The 26844-nt window shown below is 58.4% G+C and overlaps 4 protein-coding genes and 1 long non-coding RNA gene across 33 annotated transcripts in view; 3 read left to right on the top strand and 2 right to left on the bottom strand.

Annotated features, from left to right (window-relative positions):
* PITPNM2 (phosphatidylinositol transfer protein membrane associated 2) overlaps positions 1-7453 on the top strand; it is a 143790-nt gene extending 136337 nt beyond the window's left edge. For 6 of the 8 annotated variants that reach the window (XM_082418181.1, XM_082418183.1, XM_082418187.1 and 3 more), the window contains 9 exons: positions 1139-1303; positions 2992-3140; positions 3490-3606; positions 3931-4047; positions 4168-4316; positions 4410-4559; positions 4940-5123; positions 5202-5330; positions 5424-7298. In XM_082418181.1, the coding sequence (XP_082274307.1) occupies positions 1139-1303; positions 2992-3140; positions 3490-3606; positions 3931-4047; positions 4168-4316; positions 4410-4559; positions 4940-5123; positions 5202-5330; positions 5424-5747 (1484 nt within the window). In that variant the 3' untranslated portion in view covers positions 5748-7298. Of the gene's footprint in view, positions 1-1138; positions 1304-2991; positions 3141-3489; positions 3607-3930; positions 4048-4167; positions 4317-4409; positions 4560-4939; positions 5124-5201; positions 5331-5423; positions 7299-7420 lie in introns of those variants that run through there. The other 2 variants (XR_014251998.1, XM_082418182.1) reach the window with 2 other exon arrangements.
* Positions 7454-9046: 1593 nt separating this feature from the next.
* Positions 9047-11938, bottom strand: ARL6IP4 (ARF like GTPase 6 interacting protein 4). 11 transcript variants are annotated; one of them, XM_082418324.1, is made up of 6 exons: positions 11304-11524; positions 10870-11043; positions 10131-10439; positions 9913-10030; positions 9419-9488; positions 9047-9336 (listed from the first exon to the last, which is right to left on the bottom strand). In XM_082418324.1, the coding sequence occupies exons 2-6, from the start codon at positions 11030-11032 to the stop codon at positions 9100-9102; spliced, it is 897 nt and encodes a 298-aa protein (XP_082274450.1). In that variant the 5' UTR covers positions 11033-11043; positions 11304-11524; the 3' UTR covers positions 9047-9099. The 11 variants fall into 11 exon arrangements, 10 of the variants coding, with proteins under 10 accessions (XP_082274450.1, XP_082274446.1, XP_082274452.1 ...); XM_082418320.1 differs by having other exon boundaries at positions 9047-9340; positions 11304-11523; XM_082418326.1 differs by having other exon boundaries at positions 10131-10415; positions 11304-11523.
* A 1228-nt stretch (positions 11939-13166) lies between these two features.
* OGFOD2 (2-oxoglutarate and iron dependent oxygenase domain containing 2) lies at positions 13167-16540 on the bottom strand. The gene is made up of 7 exons (XM_082418318.1): positions 16395-16540; positions 15923-15979; positions 15065-15178; positions 14876-14975; positions 14084-14211; positions 13582-13836; positions 13167-13508 (listed from the first exon to the last, which is right to left on the bottom strand). The coding sequence occupies exons 1-7, from the start codon at positions 16524-16526 to the stop codon at positions 13245-13247; spliced, it is 1050 nt and encodes a 349-aa protein (XP_082274444.1). The 5' UTR covers positions 16527-16540; the 3' UTR covers positions 13167-13244.
* Positions 16541-17008: 468 nt separating this feature from the next.
* LOC309640095 lies at positions 17009-20488 on the top strand. Of its 2 annotated transcripts, none has more exons than XR_014252012.1 (3): positions 17009-17139; positions 17239-17636; positions 18467-20488. It is a non-coding gene; the product is annotated as an uncharacterized lncRNA (long non-coding RNA). The 2 variants fall into 2 exon arrangements; XR_014252013.1 differs by having other exon boundaries at positions 17239-17686.
* A 623-nt stretch (positions 20489-21111) lies between these two features.
* The window catches only part of ABCB9 (ATP binding cassette subfamily B member 9), a 30155-nt gene continuing 24422 nt past the window's right edge, over positions 21112-26844 (top strand). Inside the window, exons 1-3 of one of the 11 annotated variants that reach the window (XM_082418236.1) lie at positions 21112-22143; positions 24151-24588; positions 24859-24881. The gene's annotated coding sequence lies outside the window, so the exon portion shown is untranslated. The other 10 variants (XM_082418240.1, XM_082418232.1, XM_082418239.1 and 7 more) reach the window with 10 other exon arrangements.

The raw sequence follows: 26844 nt of genomic DNA, 5'->3' as shown, positions 1-26844 counted from the left end.
GGAGACCAGTATCCCCGTTCCCGCACTCACCTGGCAAGACGGGCCCCGCCCCAGCCCGGGCTCTGCTGAGTGTGTGTAACCCCCCTGCTTGTGGTGGAGTCTGCTTCGCCGGCTGACCGCTGGTCCTCAGGGACCCCCATGCCCTCCTTGGCCACCCGGAATTTGTGGCACTGTGGTGGCGAGGAGCAGAGACCGGGCAGGACAGGTCCCCGGGAGCAGGCTTGGTGCCCCCTCTCTGGACACCGGGCAGAGCAGGGAGGGGACCCAAAGCAGAGGAGGCGCAGGAGCCCAGAGAGGGGAGCAGCCGTCTCAGGGTCACCCAGCACAGGTGTCAGTCCGAGGGTTTTCTCCCCCGTTTGTGAGGCTAGCAGCAGGAGTTGGGGTGAGGCCTCGAGCCCGCTGGGACCCACCTGACCCCCAGGAGAAGACTTCGGTCCTGGCGAGGGGTTGGATTCTCAGGGCCCCACTCCCTCTCCCTGAGGAGGTCCAGGCATCTCCTGCACCCCGTCTAGATGTGGGTCCTGTAGCCGAGCCCCGTTCTCAGGCTGGGCCCAGGTGAGCCCGGCTCGAGCCCTCAGCACCTGCCTTTGCCCCCAGATGCCCATTCGGGGCTGGCTCGATGTGGCCCGTGTGTGAGGGATGTGCAGGGGTGTTGCCTCATTCTCAGTCCTCAGCCCTGGGCATCCCTGGGAAGCTGCCCCAGGCGCCTGTTGTTAGCGCCCCCAAACCCAGCTGCCGCGGGCTGTGGGTCAGGCCAGGCCGAGCCCCAGAGGCCAAGAAGGCTGGGCTGGAAGGGTGGCCGGTGTGGGGCATGAGCCCGGCCGCCTTGCCTCCCTGCCCACTGTGTCTGTATTGGTCCGTCTGTCCACCCCTGCCCCAGCACTCCCTTCTCTCTGCCTCAGCTCTGGGCCCTGAGCAGGCGGGCCCTGGCATGCTTGGGCCCATCCACTCTGCCAGCTTTGCTCAGATGCCCCTGCTCCTCTGCAGCTGGACGTGTCGGCCTTGCCTGGCACAGCGGCCGCTCCAGCCGCCCCAGCCCCGGCACATGCTGGACGCCCCCTCCCACTGCTCGGGGGCTGGAGGGCCGGGCTGGGCGAGGCCTCCTTACCCGCGGTCTCTGGTCCCTGTCCGCCTGCAGCAGATGCACTCCAGGCCCACAACGCGGTCTTCCAAGAGCACGCGGCCCCCTCCTCGCCCGGCACAGCCCCCACTGCCCGAGGTTTCCGCCGGGCCAGCGAGATCAGCATCGCCAGCCAGGTGTCGGGCATGGCTGAGAGCTACACGGCGTCCAGCATTGCCCAGAGTGAGTGCAGCAGTGCCGGGGCCTGCCTTCCCCATCACAGCAAGGGGGCTCTGCCCTGTCGCAGCCAGTCTCAACGGTGGCCACTGTGCCCGTCCCCCAGAGGACAGTTTGCAGCGTCTGGAGGCAACTGGGGTGGGCGCCACTGGCATCTGGTGGGTAGAGACCAGGTGTGCTGCTCAACACCGTACGGTGCCCAGGACGGCCCCGCAGCGAAGGGTGATCCAGCTCCCGTGTCCATAGAGGACTCTGGAAGGAAGGAGCGTTGAAAGGGGTGGCCCTGGGGCAGGGCATGGGGGGGCAAGTCCAGGTGGTGGGAGATTGGCGGTGCTGTCTCAGCTGGGGAGTGATGGGTCTGGGAGGAGGGGTCCTAGCCCCAGGGGGGCAGGTGCTCCTTGAAGGAGAAAGCTGGGGGGCCCATTTCTGGAGAAGCTGCAGCGGTGGCCAAGGGGAGCCAGGGAGGCGAGGTCTCCTGTGCCAGCCCCTCCTGCCGCCCCAGGAGGCAGAGTCACCCACGGCTTCCTTCGCTCCTGCCCATCTCAGAAGCTTCTCAGCAGCTGGAAGCAGAGTCCGGGTCACCCCCGCCCCCACTCCCCTGGGGCCAGCGGCCCCCTGCCACTTGACTGGCTCCCAGGCTGCCTGTCAGAGCAGGGGTCCGGGGCTAAGGCCGGCGTGGGTGTCCTCCTGGCCCGTTGGGGCAGTGGTGGCCCCAGCAGGGCTGAGCCTGTGCGCCGCTCAGCCACAGCCCCAGCGTCAGGTGCCCGTCCCTGCTTGCCCTCCCCCCCTATCTCCCACCGCCCCGGGCCAGCAGGCGAGCCCCAGCCTGGGGAGGGCCCCCGCCTCCCCGACTTAGACATCAGAGAAGGTCCCGGGCATCACGGGCCCTCCATGCACACACGTCCGCCTCCTCTAACTGGGGTCACGCTCTGTTTCCAGGCATGCCTCACCCCCGGGCCCCGCTGAGGCCTAGCGGGGAGCTGGCGGCTTGGTCTGGGAGCATCCAGACTTCCAGGGAGGAAGCAGGAGCAGCGGGGGGCGGGGGGGGCGGGGGGGCGGCTGGATGGAGGCCGGGTGAGGACTGGGGGTTGCCCGTCATGCAGGCGGAGAGCAGGGCCACCCCGAGCCTAACCAGGTGCACCTCCTGCGTGCAGCCACCGGGGAGGCTTTTGCAAACCTGGGGCGGTCCCCCAGCCCAGAGGGGGAGCCAGCTTCACACGCAGGCTCCGCAGACTGAAGGCCCTCACTTCACACCCTGCCTGCCAGGTGCTGAGGACAGCGGGCCTTGCCTTGGGGCCCAGGAATCGTGACTCCATCTCTGCAAAGCCTTTCACAGCCTTGAGGCCTGCGGGGGCAGACAGGGGGTCCAGGAGAAGCCTGGAGAGGGCAGTGATAAGGCCCAGGGCAGGGGGTCGACAGGACCAGGGACAGGGAGTCCTGCCTGCAGACTGGGCTTGTCCCCTCCCCCTGTAACTCCACACCCTCCCGGCTGAGCCGCAGTCCCCCACCTCCCCCTCCTCGGGCGCCCTGGCTGCTTGCTGCTCCCCCGTCGCCGAGTCTGGGAGAAGGAGACTTGCTTTGGTTGCAGCCCTTCTCTCTGGTCAGAGGAGGGTCTTGCCTCTGGGCTGAGCCCGGCCTGAGGGGCCAGGTGAGCCCCTGGGGCCCAGCGCAGTCACAGCCCCTCCTCTTGGCAGTTGCTGCGAAGTGGTGGGGTCAGAAGCGGATCGACTACGCCCTGTACTGCCCCGACGCCCTGACGGCCTTCCCCACCGTGGCCCTGCCCCACCTCTTCCACGCCAGCTACTGGGAGTCCACGGATGTGGTCTCCTTCCTGCTGAGACAGGTACCCAGGGTCCCACTGCCGGGCACACCTGCACCTCTCAGGAGGCCCGACTGACACCGCTGCTGAGGTGGCCCCATTTCATAGATGAGGACGGTGGGGAGCCCCACTTTCTGGCCCCAGCAGACGCCACAGCCAGCAGGATGGAGGAAGCCGTGGGGATGTTGAGATGGGGTGAATGGATGTGCACCTTCACGGGCCAGAGAGCAGACTGCAGTGGGGTTAAATAGTGTCCCCCCCGCAAACCCTCCCAGGGGTAGCATGGCCCCTAGGGCCGCTGGCCTCTCCCCTCTAGAACAGGAAGCCCCAGGCTTGAGCCTGCCCCATGGCCTCCCTCTGTGTCCCCTCCCAGGTCATGAGGCACGACAACTCCAGCATCTTGGAACTGGACGGCAAGGAGGTCTCGGTGTTCACTCCATCAAAGCCGAGAGAGAAGTGGCAGCGCAAGAGGACCCACGTGAAGCTGCGGGTGAGGGGTCCTCTGAGTGCCCAGGCCCCACAGCTGTCGTCCTATTGAATCCTCGCGAGAAGACCCCATTTTACAGATGAGAAAACTGAGTCACAGAGAAGTGTGCTGTCTTACTTAATCCTCACAGTCTGGGGTTGGAGCTGTTACCCCGTTTACAGACGGGGACCAGCGCCAAGGCCATGTAGCTCAGTGGCTGAGCTGGGTCATTGAGCTTTGCACCCGTACTCACCCCCCAGACCCATGGGAAGCTTGAGCTGAGCCCAGGAGGCCCCAGCCGCCCCTCCATCCCCAGCCCTGACCCAGCTTTGCTCCTCCTCCCCCCAGAATGTGACGGCCAATCACCGGATCAATGACGCGGTCGCCAACGAGGATGGCCCGCAGGTCCTGACAGGCCGGTTCATGTATGGGCCCCTGGACATGGTCACCCTGACTGGGGAGAAGGTGAAGACACAGGGAGCCCGCAGGAGCCCCCTCACCTCGCCTCCCTCTGGCTGGGGGGTGGAAGTGGGGGTGGGGAGGCCAAGGGCGCGGCCCAGCCGTGACCAGCCCTCCCGGCTCCAGGTGGACGTGCACATCATGATGCAGCCGCCCTCGGGTGAGTGGCTGTACCTGGACACGCTGGTGACCAACAGCAGCGGGCGCGTCTCCTACACCATCCCCGAGACCCACCGCCTGGGCGTGGGTGTCTACCCCGTCAAGATGGTGGTCAGGTATGAGCTCCGAGGAGTGAGCAGGCCGGGTCAGCCTCGTCCGGGGCGGGAGGAAGGAGCCCTGGTGGGTTCTGATGAGCTGCCCCCTCCTAGGGGAGACCACACGTTTGCCGACAGCTACATCACCGTGCTGCCCAAGGGCACGGAGTTCGTGGTCTTCAGCATCGACGGCTCCTTCGCCGCCAGCGTGTCCATCATGGGCAGCGACCCCAAAGTGCGGGCTGGGGCCGTGGACGTGGTGCGGTGAGCGCTCCGAGCAGCAGCGGGGGGGCTCGGAGGCAGGCAGCTCCGCGGCCAGGCGGCGGAGGGCCCTGGGTGCCAGAGCGGGGACGTGGGGCAGGGACCCCGCGGCCTGGTCACGCTTCCCAGCTGTAACCTCTTGCTGTTGATGCCTCAGTTCCCTTAGCTGGGGAGCGGGGCTGCTTCTAACGAGACCAGTCACACCTGCTGCAGGGGGTGGGGGTGGGGACCGTGAGCCCCGCGCTGCAGCCAGTCTGGCTGCTGCTGCTGTCGGCGCCTGACCCGAGAGGCGCCCTTTAGTGGCCCCCGTGGGGACTGGCTGGGCGGCCCAGGAGGGAGGACAGTGCGTCCGTGGGACACCCAGGCCTGCCCCTCGCCCCCAGGCACTGGCAGGACCTGGGCTACCTCATCATCTATGTGACGGGCCGGCCTGACATGCAGAAGCAGCGGGTGGTGGCATGGCTGGCCCAGCACAACTTCCCTCACGGCGTGGTGTCCTTCTGTGACGGCCTGGTGCACGACCCGCTGAGGCACAAGGCCAACTTCCTGAAGCTGCTCATCTCTGAGGTGGGTCCCGGCTAGAAGGGAGTGGGGTGGGGACGGGCGGAAGGGCCGAGCCCGCGCCCACGCCCGTCTTGCCCACAGCTGCACCTGCGCGTGCACGCGGCCTACGGCTCCACCAAGGACGTGGCGGTCTACAGCTCCATCAGCCTGTCCCCCATGCAGATCTACATCGTGGGCCGGCCCACCAAGAAGCTGCAGCAGCAGTGCCAGGTGAGCGGACGCGTCGTGGCGGCCGCGCGCGCGCAGCCCCGGGAGCCCCGCCCCCTGACAGCCGTGCTCTGCTTTGCCCTCCCTCCCCCGCAGTTCATCACCGATGGCTACGCGGCGCACCTGGCCCAGCTCAAGTACAACCACCGGGCGCGGCCGGCCCGCAACGCGGCCACCCGCATGGCGCTGCGCAAGGGCAGCTTCGGCCTGCCCGGCCAGGGCGACTTCCTGCGCTCCCGGAACCACCTGCTCCGCACCATCTCGGCCCAGCCCAGCGGGCCCGGCCACCGGCATGAGCGGACGCAGAGCCAGGCGGACGGCGAGCAGCGGGGACAGCGTAGCATGAGCGTGGCGGCCGGCTGCTGGGGCCGCGCCATGGCCGGCCGGCCCGAGCCGGGGGCAGCTGCGGGCCCCAAGTAGGGCTCCGGGAGCAAGGCGCTGTGGTCTCCATGGTGCTAGGCCGGGGCGGCCCGCCCTGCCAGGAGGCCTGGCCTGGGCACGGACAGTCGGCTGGGGCCCAGCTTGTCCCAGGGCCCGGCGGAGGACACGGGGCCGCGCCACACACAGCCCTCCCAGCCCTGCCTCACGTGTTAGGGTCTGCGGGGTTCCAGCTTGTCGTGGAAACTGGCAGGACGACCAGCCGGAGGATGACGGAGGGACCAGGACCCCCCCCCAACGTGGACTGGCCGGGAAGGCACGCCCGGACGCTTGCCCTGCGTTGATCGCCCAGCACCCTGATGCCAGGCCTGGGCACCTCCCATCCACTAGCTCGCCCCGACCCCCAAGTCCCCTCCCACTTGGTAGCAGCTCCAACGGGGGACAGCCTGCTTCTTGTTAACTCGAGTTACTCAACTGCTCGACCTCACTGGTTTTGCACTGAAGTTTGAGGGTGGAGACCCATCACCATCTCCTATGGCTACAGATCCGCTGACGTGCGTGAAAATTCAGCGTTTGCTGATCCAGGACCCATCGCCACACAGAAGGCTCCAGGGCAGAGAATTCTTGTACAAGTAGGAGAGAAAGGCCATATGGTAATTTCCGCAGCTCCACGTGGCCCGCCAGCCCATGGCAGCCCTGGACCCCCAACCCCTTCTAGCTGCCCCACCGGGAGCCCCTTCCAGCCGAGGGCCTGGCGTCTTCTCAGCCCCAGGCAGAGCCCAGGCCGCCCGGCCGGTGAAGCCGAGGTGGGTGGCTCCTGAGAAGCCTCGCCTCGGGCTGCGGGGCCGGGACCGGCCGGGCCTACTTCTTCCGCTCCTCGCCGGCCGTCAGCCAAGGCCCCACGCCTCGGCCCCCCCTTCCACGTTTCTACACCTTTCTACTTCTCCAATCTGATTTCTATGAGGTTTTTTTAAATGAGCAATCCTTGGCTGCTTCCTTTTCTTAACTCTTTCAGTACCAAACGCAGCCCCTCCACGTGAAAACGCCCAGCACTGTGACGGAGTCCAGCCTGGTTCTGGGTCCCAGGGCCCTGTCCCCTGCCCAGGCAGCGGGGTGTGGGCTCCCTGCCTCGCCTGACCCCTGTTAATTCCACTGAATTTCTACTCTGGGGTGAGTGGGGCACACACTTAGGTTTTTTTTTAACACCAATTCCGTTTCGATGCCGAATCTAAGAAGCCACAACTCGCTTAGTTAGCTTCAGGGCAGGCAGCCACGACTTCATTTCCCACCTGGTAAGGACCGCGCTGTCCTGTGCGCTGGGTCTGAGCATCAGTCCTCCCTCCCCGGAACCGACTGCAGTCTCAGCTGTGGCTCAGCCCCGGGCAGCCCCTCTGCTGCTCCTCCACCTTCTCTGAGACGGGGGAGCCTGCCGGGCCCCAGCCAGCCGTCCAGCGACCGGGCTCCTTCTGTGAGAAGCTGCTGCCAACCTGGATACGGCCTCAGGGCCTCGTGGGCTGGGACGGGGAGGCGCACTGACGGATGTTAACATTTTCCCGTGTGTAGATATGTACAGCCAAAGGGTCGTGTAAATGTTCTGCAAAAGTGGGTCTGTACAGAGTGAAAGCTATTTATTTTGTGCAGAGAAAAATGTCTGGAGGGATGGGACCTTCAGGGTTTATTCATATTTAAGATGTAGCTTTTTGTTGTTGTTTCAGGCATTATGTATAAAGCGACGATTATTTTATGGACCAAGTTTTAATGTAACTGTTGCAGTGAAAGTGCAATATCTAACCCCTTGCTCCCAGTGGGAATCGCTTGGCCCGACAATCACAGCCCCGACGAGGGGCCCCATGGCCAGTGCCACCTCCTGTCGGTCCCACCTCACCCCAGCTCGCCTGTCGCCTGGTGAGCAGCCATCCGGAGGAGCACCTGGAAGAGTCTCAGCCCGCCTGCAATAAAGGCTGGGAGGCCGCCTGGCCCCAGGAGGCCGGGTGGGCAGTGGGCTCGGCCTCTCCCAGTGGGCAGCTCCCCCACGGCTCCGAGCTCCCCGCCTGCCTGCCCAGCCGCCAGCCATGCCAAGGACAACAGCAATAGTCCCCGGGCCTCTCCCAGCGGCCCTCAGCCATAGATGGCGAGGTGGGCAGCCCAGCCTCCCCGTTGACGTCTCTCTTCTCTATCCAGGTCTGCTTCCTGGCCTCCCTGAAGATTCCTTTCGGCACATTATCCTCTTAAGGAAGCACCAGTTTTTCAGAAACTAAGAGAGGGAGGACAGAGTCCTTTAAAAATACCAAAAATGTTTACAGCATTGGGTGCTGAGCTGCAGGGCTCAGGCCCGACCAGTCGTAACCAAAGGGTGAAGCAGGCCTTGCTGACTGCCACCCCACCCCAGGCCTGTTAGAGTAGAAGCCTTAGTCCCACTCCCACCCCCAAGCCCCCAGGACTGAGCCTCAGCCCGCCCCCCCAGATCCCCCCACCTGCCTTCTCTTTGATTTCTAAAGAGGGACTCAACAGAGACCCCACGCCCCCTTCCTAGCTCAGTCTGAGCTGCCTGCCCGCCCGCCCGCCACGTCGCAGTCTTCATGTCTCGGCCCCCCGTCTGTCTGTCTGGACCGAATGTGAGTGGTGTCCTGACTTGCCCCCGCCCGCCCTTGCTGTCCCTGCTCCATCAGGCCTGAGTGTGCTCTGTGTACTGTGTCGTTGTCTGTTACACCAATTAAAGAAGCAGGAAGGCTTCCTTCTGGGTCTCAGTACTGCGCCGGCAACCAGAGGGGGGCGGGGGGGGGGGGGGTGCGGGGGCGGGGGCCGGGATGGGGGCCCTGCCTGTCCTGTGAGGGGAGAGGCTGTCCTTCCCAGTACACAGTGTCAGCTACGCTCACAGTAATAGCAAGTCACTCACGGGGGTCTTACCTACGCTGGGCCCCCTTCTAGCCCCTTCCAGCCCTTTCCCAGGCATGAACTCAGTTGGTCCTCACAGCAATCCGGTCAGGGAGGTGGGTACTGTCAGCCTCTACTTCACAGAGGACACAGCCAGTGAGCCGGGCCAGGATTCCTCCCAGGCCACCAGGGTTCTCAGCTGCGGTCGTCTGTGGCATAAGCGGCGAGGGCAGTAGCCTCTCTCCAAGCCTGAGCAAATCCAGTTTAAGAGCCAAGGGTCTGGGATTCAGCTGGAGGTGGGGGCCCTGGGTCTGGTCCAGGCAGGACCTCATCTGAGGGTGAGGAGGGCAAAGGTGGCTGACGTGGCCTGTGCTTTCCCCAAAAGCTTCTGGAGTCCTTATTTTTCCCCTGGAAGTCGGGCTGCACTCTTCTCCCCCACCTCAGCACAAAAAGCAACAGCACAGAAGAAGTCTCCAACCAGGGTACCTTTAATATCTGGGAAGCTGCACTCTGTCAGGAGTTAGGGGAGCCAATTAGGCCAGTGACCCTGACCTCCACCCCCTGCATCTGACAGGAGGCTGGGCCAGAGGCCGGTCTGCAGGAGAGAGACAAGCAGCATCCGACGGGCTCCCTGCTGCCCACCCTGAGGCCAGCCTTCAGGCTGTGCCACCAACACTGTGTGCAGGCCTTGGCCAGTGGGGCCCTCAGGGCAGCAGCCCTGCTCGCATCTGGAAGGCCAGACCATCCCCTCGGGTGGCTTGCTGGGGAAGAAAGCACACAGGAGGGGACACATCAGAAGCAGAGCTGGGGGTGGGCCTGGGCAAGGGATCGACACCCACCTTGTTGATCTCTCTGTGTCGTTCCTTGGTTACGATTTCCTCTAAGACCTCACCGTCTCCCTTAATGAGCCTAGAGGAGGAGGGGGAAGAGGCTGAGCCTCTAAGTTAGAGGCCAGAGCAACAGAACCAGAAGCATCCAGCAGAGGGGTGCCAGGCCTCCAGGCCCCCACCATCTCGAGCAGCCAGAGCCTGGCCGCTCCCACCCCTCCCTCCCACCCTTGGGACAGGGATGAGGGCAGCCCGGTGGGCTCTGCCATCAGACCAGCCAACAGCGGCTCTTTGAAGACCCCCCCCCAAGGCCCTTCCAGCCCCTGCAGTCGCCTGCTCTGAGGGATGGGCAGCAGTGGCCTGAGAAGTCCCATCAACGAGTGACTCCTTTTTCTCCCTCATCCTCGGTCCTTTTAGAGCAGCAGAAGCAGCCACCACCGCTCCTCCTGAGAGTGCCGGTCTGGGACCAGGGCGCCCAGATGCAGCTGTGGGGCCCGGCTGCCCACCTGGTGCGTCCTGTCTCCGGGTCCACCACCTTGCGGATGACGCTCTGCCGGGCATCCCACTCCTCCTTGGTCATGGGCTTCATGGCCTGGATGCGGGACTTCTGCTCGTCCGTCAGGACTGGAAGGTAAGATGGCAGGGAGGTGGCGGTGGGGGGGGCTCAGGAGTGGGGGCCTCAGGGAGGGGACCCTCCCCGCCTTGCACACCGGCAGCACTGTACCTGGGCCACCCTCTTCCTGCTCGGCTGCTCTGTGCCACTGGTCCAGCGAGGGTCCGGGCACAGCCTCGGTCTGCCGCACCTTGGCCTTATCCTTGTCTCTCTTCTTCAGCTTCTTCTTCCTTTTCTTCCTTTTCTTCCTCTTCTTGTCCTTGTGCTTCCCCCGCTTCTTCCGGCCATCGCTGGAGGAAGAGGAGGAGGACGAGGAGGACGAGCCGCTGGAAGAACGGGAAGAAGAGGAGGAGGAGCTGGATCGTGGTCTCCTCCGGGCCTTGTGTTTGCTTCTCTCTGTGACGCAGAGAGAAGGTGAGGCTGGAAGGCCAGGAGGCGAAGAAGTAAACCTTCGTCCCCTTGCTCTGGCCCGTAGCAGGCTTAGGCTGACTACAGAGGGGTGAGACCCTCCCGGCAGGGCTTTCTAGAGGAGGGCTCTGCACCCTGTGGAGAGGCACTTTCTGGGCTGCGCAGTCACTGCCCAGGAGCAGGGCGGCCAGCCTCCATTATCTCAAACCCAGCTGCACCAAAAATATGATGAAGTGCTCCCTTCACTCCGTACTCAATGGGCTGGCCCAGCCCCCGGATTCTGAGCGTCTTTCAACCCAGATATCCAGGATCTACACTCTGTGTCCCTCTGAAGAGCGCTCACCGCAATTTCCCCACAGCCAGTCCGGAGAAGCCCGCCCAGCTGCCTGCAACTTCCTCCATGAAGTTCCCTCACCCCTTTCCCATTCCCTCTGGTTCTCACCCTCCGCCCCAGAGGAGGTGGTGCTGGCCTTGCGGCTTTGGGATCTAGAAGCCGAGCAGCTTCTCGGGGCGTCCTTACTGCTCTTCTTCCTTTTCTTTTCCGACCCTCGCCCCCGGGACCGGCTGCGACTCCTCGAGCGCTTGCGAGAGCCGACATGAGCCATAGCGCCGCGGGCTGGAGACGGGGAGACGCGCTTAAACTGGGGATTGATCACAGGGCCGGCCCACAGACTGGGTTCCGAGGGCGGCTCTACTCGGGGCCTGGTCACCACCCGGAGCAGGGATACTGAAGGGGTCCGTGCAACCGCACGATCCTCACCCACCCCCACCCCTGGGTACCCCGGGTTCTCCGCGGACTCCCGAATCCTCCGCTGCGGCCCCTTTAAGGGCCCGCCCCCGCCCCCGCCCCCGCCCGGACGCTCCACGCCTGCGCACGCGCCTCAGGCGCCTCTAGAAACGGCCACGATCCTCAGCTGCCAGGTGCGTCCTTCATTCCTTCCCGCGCGCTCGTACCTCCACCCCGCGCCCTCCGCGGCCTCGCCGCCTGAAAGAAAGTCCCCGCGGCTGCTCCGCTCCCTCCTCAACCGCCCATCCGGCCGGACCGCCAACCCCGCACCACGCCTTCGCGTGACGAAGCGGCGGCTGGGCAACTTCCGGCCCGGGACAGTGCTCTGGGAGGCTGTCCGACCGCGAAGCAAGGCGCTGCTGCCTTTAGTTCTGAAGCCCCAAGTTCCGTCTCTGGGACAGCCCAAGAAACTGAGTCTGACGCACTGACCTCCCGGAGAGGCGAGCTGGGGCTCCAGGCGGAGCTCCCAGACGAGAGACCTGCTCTCCAGCCTGGCGCCAGTCCCGGAGCCCGCGGGTCCTTTGCCGCAGCTATGTCCTCTCTCATCGCTGTCCTTTCGCCGCGCCCGCAGCATCCCTAGTCTCCGTGATGCCCCAGGGAAGAGGGCGACTGCGCGCCGCTTTCCTCTCTGGATTGTCTGCGAACGTGTCCACTGCAACGGGCCGTAAGCTCCAGAACCTTGGTCTTTACACCGTCTCCACCCAGTAATACACACGTAGCAAACTCAAATGTCCATAAGGACCAGAGAGAGCATGACAATGAATGACGGAAGGACCCCTGTGAGGAAGTGCACCGCAGGCCTGTCTAGAGTGGAGGCAACTGAGTCCGCTCCCGCTGATTACTGCAGTGTCGATTGGGGCCCGGTGTTTCCAGATCTTCCCACCTTCCCATGGAAGCCAGAACTCAAGCTTTAAACATGGAAAACCCTCCCAAACACAGCATAGCTGCATGCCTCATCCAATCCTGGGGCCGCCAAGTTGCAAACTCTTCAATAGTAACGACAGCAGCAAACTCACAGGTCTGTTAAAAATCACTGTATAAAAGGGAAGTCACTTGATCTCCACAACACCTCTAGGACACGAGTACTTTCCAGAGGAGGAAACAAAGGCACGGAGAATCACGTGGCTTACCCACAGTCACAGCTGGAAGCGGCCGAATCAGAATTCGAACCCAAGAGGTCTGGCTCCAAGTCCCTGCTTTTAATCCCTCTGCAGTAACCCCTCCACACGGTCCAGAAGATGCTGTCGGTGGCCCATCTAAATCCCCTATGTAGACGGGGCGCTCACTCCCAGCGTGGTGTCTGCTGCTGACACCTCACACCTGTACTCTTTTTTTTTTTTTAACATTTATTTATTTTTTATTTTATGTATTTATTTTAGGCTGCGTCGGGTCTTAGTTGCGGCACGTGGGCTCTTCGCTGTGGCGCACGTACTCTCTAGTTGACGTGCGCGGGCTCAGTAGTTGCAGTGCATGGGCTTAGTTGCCCCACGGCATGTGGGATCTTAGTTCCCCAACCAGGAATTGAACCCACGTCCCCTGCATTGGAAGGCAGATTCTTAACCACTGGACCACCAGGGAAGTCCCTCACACCTGTACTCTTCTCTCGAAGATTCCCTTGGCCGCTGGGAACCACCTTGCCCTGGAGACGGATGTCTGGGAAGTTACTCACTACCCCCCTACCCCAAAACACCCTGTAGCCAATATCTGATGTGGAGGGCAAACTGGGGGATGATTCATGCTCCAGAGAGCCCCGTGGGATCGGGCTGAGGCTGGATGCCATTTCAAACCATCTCGGCCCAGTTCCTTCCTGCTCTGTCCTGCTCCCTCTTCTCCCAAGAGTATCCCCTCCTTAAACCCCCTGCACAGGAATCCCTGTCTCAGGCTCTGGTTCTAACAGACCCGACCTAAGCCAACGTGTCTGCTGAAAGAATGACCCAGAAGCTTGTGTGTCCCTTTGAACCAAGATGTGCTGAGGGCTGCAGGGTGTTTATTTCTGCCCCTCACCCCCCCCACACTGACCCCAGCCAGGCTCAAGTCAGTGCACACACATCCACCGTGGCGGGCTCCTCGCGGGTGAAGCCGTCGCCGAAGCCCTCATCATCCACCAGGTCGGGCTTGCGGCAGCACATGGGGCAGAGGCGGTTGCGCACAGCAGAGGCACGGAGCCAGACGACCAGGTTCCAACGCTCACCAGTGCCCAGGGGCTGGGCCCCGTGCAGCTGGCCCCCCCGGTGCAGGATGCCCTGGCCCACCACATGCTCCACCTCCAGGGGGTTGGCCAGGGCCGAAGGCGCCTGTGGACAGCGGGGCTCAGGCCTGGGCACTCTCGGTGGCCCCGGCCCTGCCCCACGGGTCACACACACTAACCTGGAAGAGGTCCCCAAAGTAGAGGGCGCCCCCCGTGAAGGCCTTGCCCAGGGCCACGTTGAGGGTGAGCTCGGCGTTATCGTAGTGGCAGCCCAGCTCGCGATCCTGGCCTGGCGCGTATTTGACTACGAAGGCGCGGTGGGTGTCCAGCCAGCCCCTGTACTCTGGGTACAGCAGGGCCATCAGCGGCTGCAGGAAGCGCTCCCTCAGTGGCGTCACCAGTGGCTCATCCAGGCCCAGCTCGTGTAGCAGCACCTGGGAGGGGGATCCCAGGGTCAGCAGGGAAACTGGTAGGGCCTCACCCTGGGTCCCTGGGGGAGTCCCTTACTAAGGACACTGTTAAGTGCTTTGCAAACATCAACGTGCTTAACTTCATAATAATCCTGTGATCTCATTTTACAGATGGGGAAACCGAGGCTTGGAGAAGGTCTGCAGCGCTGGGGTACGTCTCACCAGACGATGTCCCCACCTCCTCGGGCCCACGGGGTGGAGCCTCACCCACCCCGTAGTTGTTCATGGTGTTGGGTCTTCCCTTGGGCATGTCCGACTGCTCGAAGTGCTCCAGCTCCTCCAGCAGGGCCTGGCAGAACGGCGCTGTGAACACCGGCAGCCGGTAGATACGCTTCTCCTCTGTGGAGGGAGGGACAGTCGGTTGGTCGGGAGCTCCGGTGTAGGTTTCAATCTGCCCATAACCTTTTCACTTCCCCCAGCCTCAGTCTCCTTATCTGTACAATGGGGATGACGTGAGTACTCACCTCTCAGGGCTCTTGTGATGATTAAATGACATAACGTGCGGCAGGGGAGCCCTATTCTTGGGCCTCCCACTCATCCCTGAAGCCTCACCCTGCCCTGAGGTCTAGCCTCCAAATTCAGATGTGCACCCCGTCCGGCGAGCCCTCTCCCACAGCTTCAGGTCCTGGCAGGTTCAAGAAACCTCATTCTTGCCCACTCCTTCAGGTCTTGGGATAGGAAAGGCTCCCTACCCCCAACCCCACGCCCGCTGCTAGCCCTGGGGCGGGTCCCTCCCCATCCCTTGCTGATTCCTTAGCCCACACTTGTCTCAACTGTCCCTTTGTTAACCTCTTCAAAAACCCCTATTTGAGCGTGTCTGATGCAAGGCACTGAATAACTGTTGGATAAGTGAGTGAATGGATACAGATGCCCTGCTCCTGATGGGTCTGTCCCGCCAGCCCTTCTCAGTCCTGCTGGTTTGATTTTTGGAGGCAGATATGGTGGGTGGAGGGACCTCAGTCTCCCACCCCCAGTGCTGCAAGGTGATGGGCCAAAACCTCACCCGACACTGTCTCCAGCCGCTGCAGAAGGCCCTGGAGGTCTGCACCTGGCGATGTGCTGTACTCAACTGCGGCCAGAAACTCGGGGGCCAGAGCCACATCCTGGGGGCAAAACACACAAGCCGTGGGGCAGACAGCCCCCAGGCCCGGATGCCTCCGCCTCCTTCCAGTAACCTGTCCTGGCCAGGTACCTGCAGCGAGTTGTAGACATCGGGCCGTGCTGGGTGGTAGGAGCTCGCAATGAGGGCCTTCCTGGCAGCCGACTCCTGCCCCAGCCGCTGCCGCCGCTCCACCTCCTTCTCAAGCTGGGGTCACACAGGGCCTGGTTATGAGCTTGGGGCCTCCCATCCCCCCCGAGGCCACTGTGCAGATGACGAAACTGAGGCTCAGGAAGCCCAGGGCATGGCCAGGGCTGGGAGCAACGTCTCCCTGTGCTCCTGACTCTACCAGGGTAAATGGCAGGTGCTAAGCTGTTAGCTGAAGGGGAATCCTTCCAGGAGGGGGCCCATCCCACTCAGGGCTGCACCAGCCTGAGCCTGGCTGGGATGAGACCCCTCGCTGCTCCTCAACCAGCTGGGCCCACTCAAGGAGGGGAAACAGAGTCCCGGTCAAAGCTTGTGTTCCAGAGGCTGCAGCGGGCTGTCCTGGGAAGCTTCCCGACAGTTAACCCCCCGGTGGGAGACAAGCAGCAGCCCCAGAAGTGGCGTGGGGGGAGGGTTGAAGAGCCAGGAGCCAGGCGGCCCTGGGTGGGACCTCAACTCCACCTGCTGTGAAACCCTGGGCAAGTGACTCCTCCCCGGAGCCCAAGTATCTCATCTCAAAAGGGCATGAGGCAGACAACTTGGCGTTTTTCCTTATTTCTCTTTTTCTGCTGCCAGGACCCAGGTGCTGTGGTGAGTGAGGACAGGAAGGGGGAAAGGGGAGGTCTAAGGGTCTGACACTGGCAGGCCTGCGGCTGGGAGACTCCTCATACTGCTGATGCAAATCTAAAGAGGAAGGGCCAGGCTGGGTGCGGAGGGAGCAATCGAGGGCGGGCGGGGAGTTGTTACCTCTCCCAACAGCTGCTGGAAGTCCTTGGGGCTGACACAGCCTCGGCTGCGCAGGATCTGGGAGCAGAAAGGCCAGTGAGCGCGACGGTGTGACCTTGTGACGTTTAAGTCACTTAAACGTCTCTGAGCCTCAGTTTCTCCTTGAAGTGGAGATGATCCGACCTCACAGGATCATTGTAAGGATGGAATGCGATAAGCACGTTGAGCACAGAGCAGGGTTCCCAGCTGCTCTTGGTAATAACGCTGACAGAGTACTCTGAGCCAGGCCCTGCCCTGAGCATTTTGCATGTACGTTCATTCATTCATTCCTCACGACAACCTCACTAAGGACACCACTATCCCCATTTAAGGTTGAAAACAATGAGGTACCTAAAGGTTAAGTCATTCTTATCGTCAGACCTGAGCGCGCCAAAGGCAAAGCAAACGACCCCTCCCCGCCCATTTCCCCGCAGAGCCAATAGAGGCCACTCACGGGGCCGTAGTCCTGGCGCAGCTGCTGCTCGCTCCGGAAGCGCACGTGCAGGCCGTAGCGCGCCACGTACAAGTTCTCGGAGCAGAAGCAGGCGCAGCGGCAGAAGCGCCGCGGAGCCGCCGCGGTCCCCATGGTGAGGTGCCGCGCGCGGACCCGCCGGCTTCCGTAGGGACACTTCCGGATACGCCCCCAGCCGAGGCGGTCTGGAACCAGCGGCCAAGGGTCCGTTCTAAATTCCCAAGTGCGGAAAAGAACGAAGACTCCGCCCCAGAAAACGGTCTGCGGTGCAGGAAGATGCTCCCGGCCGGGTTGGGGCTGGCAGCCTCCGCTGGGAGCACGCGGCCTTCTCGTTCCGCTTCAGAGTTTCTCCATCCACGAGGCGGGAATTAATTGTCCCACTTTACAGATAGGTGAACTGAGTCACACATTCACAGGACGTGGAGAAGTAGGGACTCGGGATCTCAAGATCCTCTGCTTAAACGCTGGCTCCCTTTTCTGCTCGGAGGTTTTGAAGAACCAGCGAACGCCACGAGGACAGAGCTCTAGGGTCTGACCTCGTTCCCTCCAACTGCTCTCCAGTTTTGTGCGTCTGAGCTTGGGTTTAGCATTTATCCCGCGTCCTTGCCCGGCGCTCCCGTTGCCAACGCCACAGTCTCTTAGGGTTCGCCGCGGATCGCCCCAGTGAGTGTCCCTACGAAAACGCTCCGTCCGGTGAGACTTCCGGTGGTGCTCCCGACGGATTCAGGTGTGAATAGGGCGTGGTCGGTCGGTGGCCACACCCAGTGCAACCAGGTTCAAGTTCTGTACAGCCGCGGTGTGAGATGAGTGTATTTCTGTCTTACAGAGCGTGCCCTCCATCCTCGGGGAGACCCATCACAGCACACGCAAGCCATACCTGGGAACCCCGTCATGGTCCGCCATGCATCCCCAAGATCCCGGTCTGCAAAGCCCCGAGAAGAAGCTTGGATGTCAATCCTATTGAGCTGGCAGAACTAAGGCGTGCAGCTGGGGAGGAAGTCTTGACCCCTGGAAATGACCCCTGCCCCCTGCCTTAGAGTTCCCTCCATGGCTCAGCGTGATGCAGGGATGAGGGTGGGGAGGAAGACTCTGGGGCTTTAAGACTCTGGCCCTTACCCTAGATCAACAGGGTTGTTGACCGAGGCTCCTCTCTACCGGACCTGAGCTAACACATCTACCACCCACCTTATCTCCTTTCATCCTTACAGCAAACCTTTGAGCTAGGCACTATTATATCACCGTGTTACAGACGGGGGAACCTGAGGCCCAGAGAGGTGCAGTGACTTGCCCCCTGTCACTCTCCAGTAAGGGACACATATGGGGTTTGAACCCAACAGTCTGCCCTCTGAGTTCCCTGTTCACCACAATAGGAATTCTCTGAGTGGTGGGATTTTGAGGGATGTTAACTTTTCTCTTTGGGCTTGTTGGCATTTCCTTCCTTCCTTCCTTCCTTCCTTCCTTCCTTCCTTCCTTCCTTCCTTCCTTCCTCCCTCCCTCCCTTCCTCTCTCTGTCTCTCTTTCTGTCTCTCTCTTTCCTTCTTTCTTTTTCATATATAAATATATGTATATATATATTTTTTGGTTGCACCATGTGGCTTGTGGGATCTTAGTTCCCCGACCAGGGATCGAACCCATGCCCCCTGCAGTGGAAGCACCGAGACCTAACCACTGGACTGTGAGGGAATTCCCTTGTTGGCATTTTCTTGATAACTCTGCTTTCCTTTCCCCATGTGTAGACACAGGTTCACGCTCACACACTCACATCCACAGTCACACACACACAATACAGCCTTACATGCTCACACATGCTAACACACATTCACACACAGTCACACATGCGCTCACACCCTCACACATACCATCAACACTCACCCTCGCTTGAACACACACAGCATTCCACATACACTCACAGTCGCACACTCCTATTCGTACACCCAATATCTCACACACATGCACACCTGCACAAATGTACTCACCCACACTCACATCCCACACACAGTCACACGTACACACACACACAGAGGCAACACAGCCCCTGTTCCTTTCTTCTCTAGGGCTCCGCGGCCCACCCCTTGCTCCTGCTGAAGCCCCAGGACCCCAGAAGGAAGATGGGAGACCTCCAAGCCCTGTGACGCGGTACCAGGCCGTCCTCCCAGCTGTCTCCATCAGCACATTCGGGGGACCAAGGCTCGAGCCAGCCAGGTCTCCCCTCCAGCACCTTGAGGGGCCGGAAGAGGGCCCCTGCTCTCTGGACAGAGCCTGCACAACAGCCTGATTGGTTTTCACACTGGTTGGGCAGGGGCAGCGAGACCCTCTTGTCTGCTAGTGTGGAAGGAGTGCGTGTGAGTGTGTGGAAGTGTGTTTTGAGTGACGGACAAGATCCCTGCCCTTCTGAAGCTTTCAGTCGAGTGGGGGAGACAGGAACAAGCAAGGAGACCAGTACGAGATCAGGTTATCCTCGTTCAGTTGTAAGTGCCGGGAAGGCACTAGGCTGATGGGATGGCGAGTGCCCAGAGGTGGCTGCTTCAGACACGGTGGCCAGGGAAGGCCTCCTGAAGAGTGACATTTCAGCTGCACTCTAACTGCTGCAGCGAGATCTGCAGGAAAGGGTTCTAGACAGGGAGACTGACGGGGCAAAGGCCCTGCAGTGGGCTGAGCTTGGCATGCTTGGAGAACAGCAAGAAGCGTACAGGAGGGCAAGTCATAGGGAACGAGGCCAGATGGTATTGAGACTAAATTGGGCTTAGTAGGCCACTGGTAACATTTTGGATTTTACTCTGTTTGCAAAGGGAAGCTGTTTAGTCCTCACAGCAAACCCTATGCGGTAGGAACTATCCCCATTTTACAGATTTGGAAAACGAGGTTCAGATGGCTTGAATGACCCACCAAGGTCACACAGCTCATACGTGGTGGAGTCTGGAATGGAGCCCAAGTCTGACTCTGCTGGGTTGTTCCTAAAGGCACGGCCAGGTCTCTCAGTGCCCCCTCCCCTCCTCAGGTGTGAAATCCAGGTCACTGGGCCGCGGAGATCCTGGGGCCCAGCCCAAGCCTCCTGAAGCTACCAGGCTTCCCCAGGGAGGAGAACGACGGTTGGGGACCTGCTTCCCCCCTCAAGGACCCAGCTCCCCAGCCCAGAGCTGTGTGGCCTGAGAAGGTGATTAAAGTTTTACAGCCATCTTGATTGCCCAGCGATAGTGAAGGGCCCTGCTCTCCAGGAAAGGATCCATTTCCCCAGCTCTGCGTTCATTCCACTCCTAAGTGCCTTCCTTCCCCAGGAGGCCCAGGGGAGACCGGCTCCCCAGGCAGCCACCACGCAGGCTGGACCCGAGCAGCTCCCCCCCCCCCACACACACACACACGTGCACACCCAGGCTCCCTGGCTAGTATTCTCCTTTTACAGTAGTTTTTGCAAGATAACCGTTTCCTGCTCCTCAGTTTAGACTGGTCCTCCCCATGCCCCATCTCTTCCTTGGAAACAGAGTCCCCAGCCCCACCCTGCCCCCGCCTGGGCTTGGTCACCACTGGGAACAGCAGCCAGAATATTAATAGTAAGCACCGAATCAGTACGCTCGTAGCCAGCACTGACGTACTTTTGTTGACCTTGTGAGGTATTATTATCCCTATTTTACAGATGAGGAAACAGAGGCTCAGTGAAGTACAGGGGCCTGTCCAGGGTCATAAACCTAGTGAGTGCAGAACCAGAATTAGAACACCCATCCTTTGGATTCCAGAGTGATGTGTGTGTGTGTGTGTGTACGTGTACATGTATGTATATGTATATATGTATGGTATGTATGTGTGTATATATGTATATATGTGTCTATACATATTCTTTTGAATTGACAGCACACATGCACAAATGGGCACAAATCATAAGTGTACAGTTTGGTGAGTTTTCACAAACTAGACAGCACCCAGATCCCAAAACAGAACATCCCAGCCCTGCAGAAGCCCGCATCCATGTCCCCATCAGTCACTACCCACCTCCCGTGGGTAGTCACTATTCTGACTTCTAAGAGCAAAGATCAGTCTTGCCTGTTCTTGAATTTGATACAAATAAAATCATATAGTATGTATTATTTTGTATACCACTTCTTTCACTCAGCATTATGTTTTTTTTTTAATTGAAGTATAGTTGATTTACAATGTGTCAGCTTCTGGTGTTCAGTTATACATACATATATAACATACATTCTTTTTCATTTATATTGTATGTATTCTTTTTCATACTTTTTTTCCTATATGGTTTATTACAGGATATTGAATCTAGTTCCCTTGTTTACCTCTTTTATATATAGTAGTTTGTATCTGCTAATCCCAAACTCCTAATTTATCCTCCCCCACCCCCAGCATTATGTTCTTTCTTTTAAAATTAATTAATTAATTTATTTATTGGCTGTGTTGTGTCTTCATTGCTGCACGTGGGCTTTCTCTAGTTGCGGCGAGTGGGGGCTACTCTTCATTGAGGTGTGCAGGCTTCTCATTGTGGTGGCTTCTCTTGTTGTGGAGCACGGGCTCTAGGCGCGCAGGCTTCAGTGGTTGTGGCACGCGGGCTCTGCGGCATGTGGGATCTTCCCGGACCAGGGCTCGAACCCATGTCCCCTGCACTGGCAGGCGGATTCTTAACCACTGCGCCATCAGGGAAGCCCAGCGTTATGTTTTTAAGATTCATCAGTGTCATTATGTGTAGCAGTGGCTGCATAGTATTCCACCTGGTGACCACTCCACCATTCACTGAGTCATTCTACAGTTGATGGACATTTGCATTGTTTCCGGTTTGGTGATGTCATGAATGAAGCTGCTATGAACAATTTTTATTGTGGTTAAAATATACATAACATAAAATTGGCCATTTAACCAATTTTTTAATAGACTTTATTCTTTAGAACAGTTTTAGGTTCATAGCAAAATGGAGTGGAAAGTACAGAGATTTACCACGTGCTCCCTGCCCCCCTCCCACACAGAGCCTCCCCCACTACAAACATCCCACACCAGGTGGTACATTTGTTACAATCGAGTGTCACATTGATGCATCATTATCACCCAAAGTGCATAGTTCACATTAGGGTTCACTCTTGGAGTTGTATATTCTATGGTTTTTGACAATGTATTGGGCCATATATCTACCATTACGGTATCATACAGAATAGTTTCACTGCCCTGAAAATCCTCTACTCTCTGCCTGTTCATCCCCCCATCCTCCCTTAACCCCTGGCAACCACTGATCCTTTTACTGTCTCCATAGTTTGATCTTTTCCAGAATATGATATAGTTGGAATCATACAGTGTGTAGCCTTTTCCGATTGGCTTCTCTCCCTTAGTAATATGCATTTATGTTTCCTCCATGTCTTTTCTATGGCTTGGTAATTCATTTAGTCTTAGCACTGAGTAATATTCCATTGTCTGAATTACCATTTTATCCATTCACCTACTGAAGGACATCTTGGTTGCTTCCAAGTTTTGGCAATTATGAATAAAGCTGCTATAAACATCTATGTGCAGGTTTTCGTGTGGACATAAGTTTTCAACTCGTTTGGGTAAATATGAAGGAGCATGATTGCTGGATCGTATGGTAGAAGTATGTTTAGTTTCATAAGAAGCCGCCAAACTGTCTTCCAAAGTAACTGTGCTGTTTTGCATTCCCACCAGCAATGAAAGAGAGTTCCTGTTTCTCCACATCTTCGTCAGCATTTGGTGTTGTCACTGTTTTGGATTTTGGCCATTCTATTAGGTATGTAATAGTACCTCATTGTTGTTTTAATTTGCAATTTTCTAATGACAAATTACATTAAGCATCTTTTCACGTTTATTTTTCATCTGTGTATTTCATTTGGTGAGGTGTCTGTTCAGGTCTTTTCCCTCTTTTTAAATCAGGTTATTTGCTTTCTTATTGTTGAGCTTTAAGAGTTCTTTGTATATTTGGATAACAGTCCTTTATCAGATATATTTTCTCCCAGTCTGTGGCTTATCTTCTCATTCCCTTGACAATATCTTTCGCAGAGTGGAAGTTTTTAATTTTAATGAAGTCTAGCTTATCAATTCTTTCTTTCATGGATCATGCCTTTAGTATTACATCTAAAAAATCATCTCCATGCCCAAGAAAATCTAGATTTTCTCCTAGGTTATCTTGTAGGAGTTTTATAATTTTGCGTTTTACATTTAGGTCTATGATCCATCTTGAGTTAATTTTTGTGAAACGTGTAAGGTCTGTGTCAAGATTTTTTTTTTTTTTTTGCATGTGTATGTCCAGTTGTTTCAGCACCGTTTGTTGCAAAGCACCATTTGTCTTTTCTCCACTGTATTGCCTTTACTCCTTTGTCGGAGATCAGTTGACTATATTTATATGGGTCTATTTCTGGGCTCTCTATTCTGTCCCATTGATCTATTTGTTCTTTTGTCAACACCACACTGTCCTGATTACTGCAGCTTTATGGTATGTCTTGAAGTTGGGTAGTGTCAGTGCACCGAATTTGTTTTGCTCCTTCAATATTGTGTTGGCTATTTTCACACAGCAAAAATAACAGAGCCTGGATTTGGCCCCAGACCTGAGTCATTCTAGCTTTTGGATAATCCATCCAAGAGCTTTTCTTCACATACAATTATATATTTGCTTTTGTTTTTGCACAAACAGTATCACACTTCAACTTGATTCTACCCCTTGTTTTTACTCAATAGATTTTGGAGGTCATTTCATACCTTTAGGTAACATTTGTGTATGGATAGATACATAGATTCTTTCCCCCCCCTTGCTACAGGGTATTCTTTTGAGCGATGCTCTGTAATTATTTGGCCAGTTCCCCACGGAAGGGTATTTAGGTTATTTCCAGACTTTTGCTACTCCAGTGACTATCTGCAGACTAGTATCTTCACTCCCTCCACAAGTCTATCTATAGAAGAAATTCCTACTGGGTCAGGAAAAAAAAAAATGCATTTACAATTCTGCACTTTGCCAAATTCCCCTTGAAGGACGCTGCCCCATGTCAGGAGCAGAGACTGTTTTAAATTCAGAGAGCATTTTTAGCCTCTGATCGGAGGCTGGAGAGATGGGGGTATATCTTGCCTCACCTGCCGCCCCTCTGGGCTTGACCTACTCTCCTCAGTTCTTGGTTCAGGCCACACTGATCCCTTTTCTGTTCCTCAAATGCCAGGTGAGTTCCCACCTCAGAGCCTTTCCACTGGCAGTTCCTTTCACGTAGAATGCTCTCCCCCCAGACCTCTCCATGGCTCCCTCCTTCTCACCTTTCACCTCTCTCAGGGAGCCCTTCCCAGTTAAAGAAGCCCCATGGCACTTTCCATTGCCTCACCCAGTTTTATTTCCTTTACAGGAAATAAATCATACTCGGCACCACATGAAATTATGTATTTACTTGTTGGTTTTCTATCTCCCCCACCCCGCGAAGGTTGGGAGTTTTCCGTCTTTTTTCACACACAGCACCCAGCAGCTAGCCCCTAGCGATCACTGAGTACATACGGCTGTCCCCCTCTCCCGATCCCCACCACCCTGGCTCTGTTTTTCTCCATGAAATGTATTCCCTTCCAACAGGTATAATTTACTTATTCATTATGTGTATCGCCTGACTCCCTCACTAGAATGTCAGCTCCAGAAGGGCAAGGATCTCGTTTTGTTCCCTGTAGCATCGCAAACGCTTAGAATGGTGCACGGCACATAGTAGGTGCCTTTCAACAAATATTGGTCGAATGAATGAAGGAATGAGGATCATAACCTCCATCCTCCAAGGTTGGCAGGTAGTCCCTCCAGAGGAAAAGGACGGTTAAAGAGCAGGCGCCCCCAGCAGGTGTGGCCGTTTCCCTCTGCTCAGAACGGGCCTGAGGTCTCCAGCGGCGGAGCACCGAGAGGAAGGGCCTGGCCTGCGGAGGAGGGCGGGGCTCGTCGCAGGTGGGCGGTGGCTAGCCGTGGTCACGCCCCACGAAGGCCCCGTCCTCCAGGAGGCCCCGCCCCGCCCGTCAGCTGGCCTGTGTGCCCGCCCCCCTCTGCTCCGACCTTGCTGCTGCGCAGCCGGGGGCGGGAGGCCCTGAGGAGAAGCGGGAGGAGGGAGAGACGGGAGGGGTGGAGCGAGCGGGGCGCCGGGCGCTGTCTCCAATGAACCGCGCGGAACCCGCGCCCCTGAGGACCCCAGCCCGCGGCGCCCCCTCCCCACGGCTCACCTGGTGCCAGGTAAGGTGACAGGTAAGAGTGCGGGGCCCGGGACCCCCGACCCGGCTCTTTCTCAAGTCGAGGTGCCAGGCCGGGCACAGGCTGGAGGGACATTTGGCTCTCCCTGCCCCGGGGATGGAGTAGGCATCTCAGTTGAAGGTGGGAGCCTTCCTGGGCCCCCGCCCTGGTACCCTAGCACCCGCAGCCGCAGGTCCCAGCCCCCCATCCCTGCAGCATCCTTTCCACGCCGCAGGGAGAATGTTGCCTTTTTTTTTTTTTTTAACCATTCAGGTGCCGCCACCTCTTGGAAAATGGTGCGGGTGCCTTTTGGCGTGGATCCTGGGATGGCTGTTCTCCCCCCAGGACCGGACTGGAGCCTCTTCTGAGGGCTCCCCACACCCTACAGCGGTGCCTGCCCACAGATCCTCAGAGGCTGGCTATGTCAGAAGCCTGGGAGCAGGCCTAGACCTGCCGACCTTGGCAAACCCCTTCCCCTCAGTCCCCCCAGCTGGCCAGTGGGCTGACCCTTCTCTGCATCCCCCCAGGCAGTTAGGCCTGTGGCTTCCCAAGGGCCTCTCCCTTATTTCTAGTTCTTTGTTAAAACAGGGTGCCCCCTCCCCAGACATGACGTTAATTCAGACAGCTTTAAGCTGGTCTGACAGGACTCCCCCAGCCCTGGGGTTAGGCTGGCCTCAGTTCCCCTGCTTCAGGTGGGCAGGTGCCAGGTGACAAGAGGAGGACGGCAGGAAGGCCACAGTGACTCCCCAGTTTGCCTCACCTAGAGCAGTGAGTTATCTGAAACAACTTCCCCAAGTGCCAGTGTGGGATGTGCGGGCTCAGCAAGGGTGGGGGTCAGGATGGAATAACGTGGACTCACCTGAGTCCTGGCCCTGCATCCGGAGACCCCACAGTGACACTGTCCCACAGAACCAGCCCCAGTCAGCTGGGTGATGACTGCTTTGGGGTGAAAAGTTCACCCCCAAAGTTGGGGGAGAACTGAGCTGCGTGGGCCCCCCAGATCCTTCAGGACCCTTTCTTGGGAGCCCTGAATAACCTGGGCCCAGAGAGTGAAGTGTGGGGTTTCACCTCTGCCTTTGCCTATTCTCTTCAGGTCATTTGACTTCCCCAAGCCCCTGTTTCCCTATCTGTGAAACGGGAATGATAACCAAGAGAACGTCCCAGAGTAGTGGTGAGGATTAACTGGGATGGGAGGTGACAGGCACTTAGCACATTGTCAAGCACTTAGTAACACCCCATAAACTATAGCTGCTGTGGTTATGATAATAATTGCTATTTGTTATCTCCTGGCTGTTCCAGACTTTCCTTTTGTGCACCTGACAGCTGGAGATGCCCCAACCACCATTTCTTCTACCGGGAAGAAAAGCCTTTGACAGGACCTGCAGTGGGGATGCGGTCCCTTGTTAATCCTGTGCCATTCCTTAGCTCTTGGGGTCAAGGCGAGTTGACCCTGTCTTCCTGGGCACATCAGGCCCTGGGCAGTGCCTGCTCTGACCTCTGGCCACCACCTTGTCCTTGTCCCTTGGGGCACACACGTCACCCATGTGCCCACGATTTGCCCTCCAGCTCCACCTGGCCAAGCCCAGTTGCGTCCTCCAGGTCAGGCAGATGGTGTGCTCGGACATGGCTCCAACCAGCCCGCTGGCCCCCATCCTCCCCTCCTCCCAGTCTTGGCTGGTGGTCTTGTCCCCTTCACTCTCCTGCTCAGTAACTTTAAAAGTAACAGAGTAGTCTGTCCCCACTGAGGGCTGTAACCTGACCCAAGTTGGATTCTGCTCCATCAGAGCCTGGAGCAGGGGGACTCAGCACTTAGGAGCTGGGGACCCTGGTGCTCTTGCTGCTCTGTCCCCAGCTTACAGGGTGACCTGAGACAAGCCCCTCTCCCTCCCTCTCTGGACCTTAGTTTCCCCATCTGTAAAACATGGTTCAAATAGTCTGTGATGCTGGAGTGCAAAATTTTCTTTTATTCCAGTGAAGAAGATAAACAGCTGGGGCTCCCAGGTGGGTGGTTGTCAAATGACATTACCCGAAGTGGAGGGTGTCGGGAAGGGACTGACCCGGTGACTGGGAGTGGGGATGGGGAGAGCTGGCCAAGCCCCTGGGCTGCTCTCTGGCAGATCTGCCTCCTGTCCCACTTCTGAATCCCAGCTCCTTCCCGGCAGCTAAGGGACTCCTTGTACCCACCAAGAGGTGAGTTGCAGCCAAGGTGGCTGACGGGGCCCAGGCAGCCGGCAGTAGCTTGGCCAGGAGGCCTGGTGA

The sequence above is a fragment of the Balaenoptera physalus genome (assembly GCF_965194825.1).
Source record: "Balaenoptera physalus genome assembly, chromosome: 12".
NCBI classification, from domain to species: domain Eukaryota; kingdom Metazoa; phylum Chordata; class Mammalia; order Artiodactyla; family Balaenopteridae; genus Balaenoptera; species Balaenoptera physalus.
The sequence above is the reverse complement of the archived record's forward strand: the minus strand, read 5'-3'. Positions and strand labels throughout refer to the sequence as shown.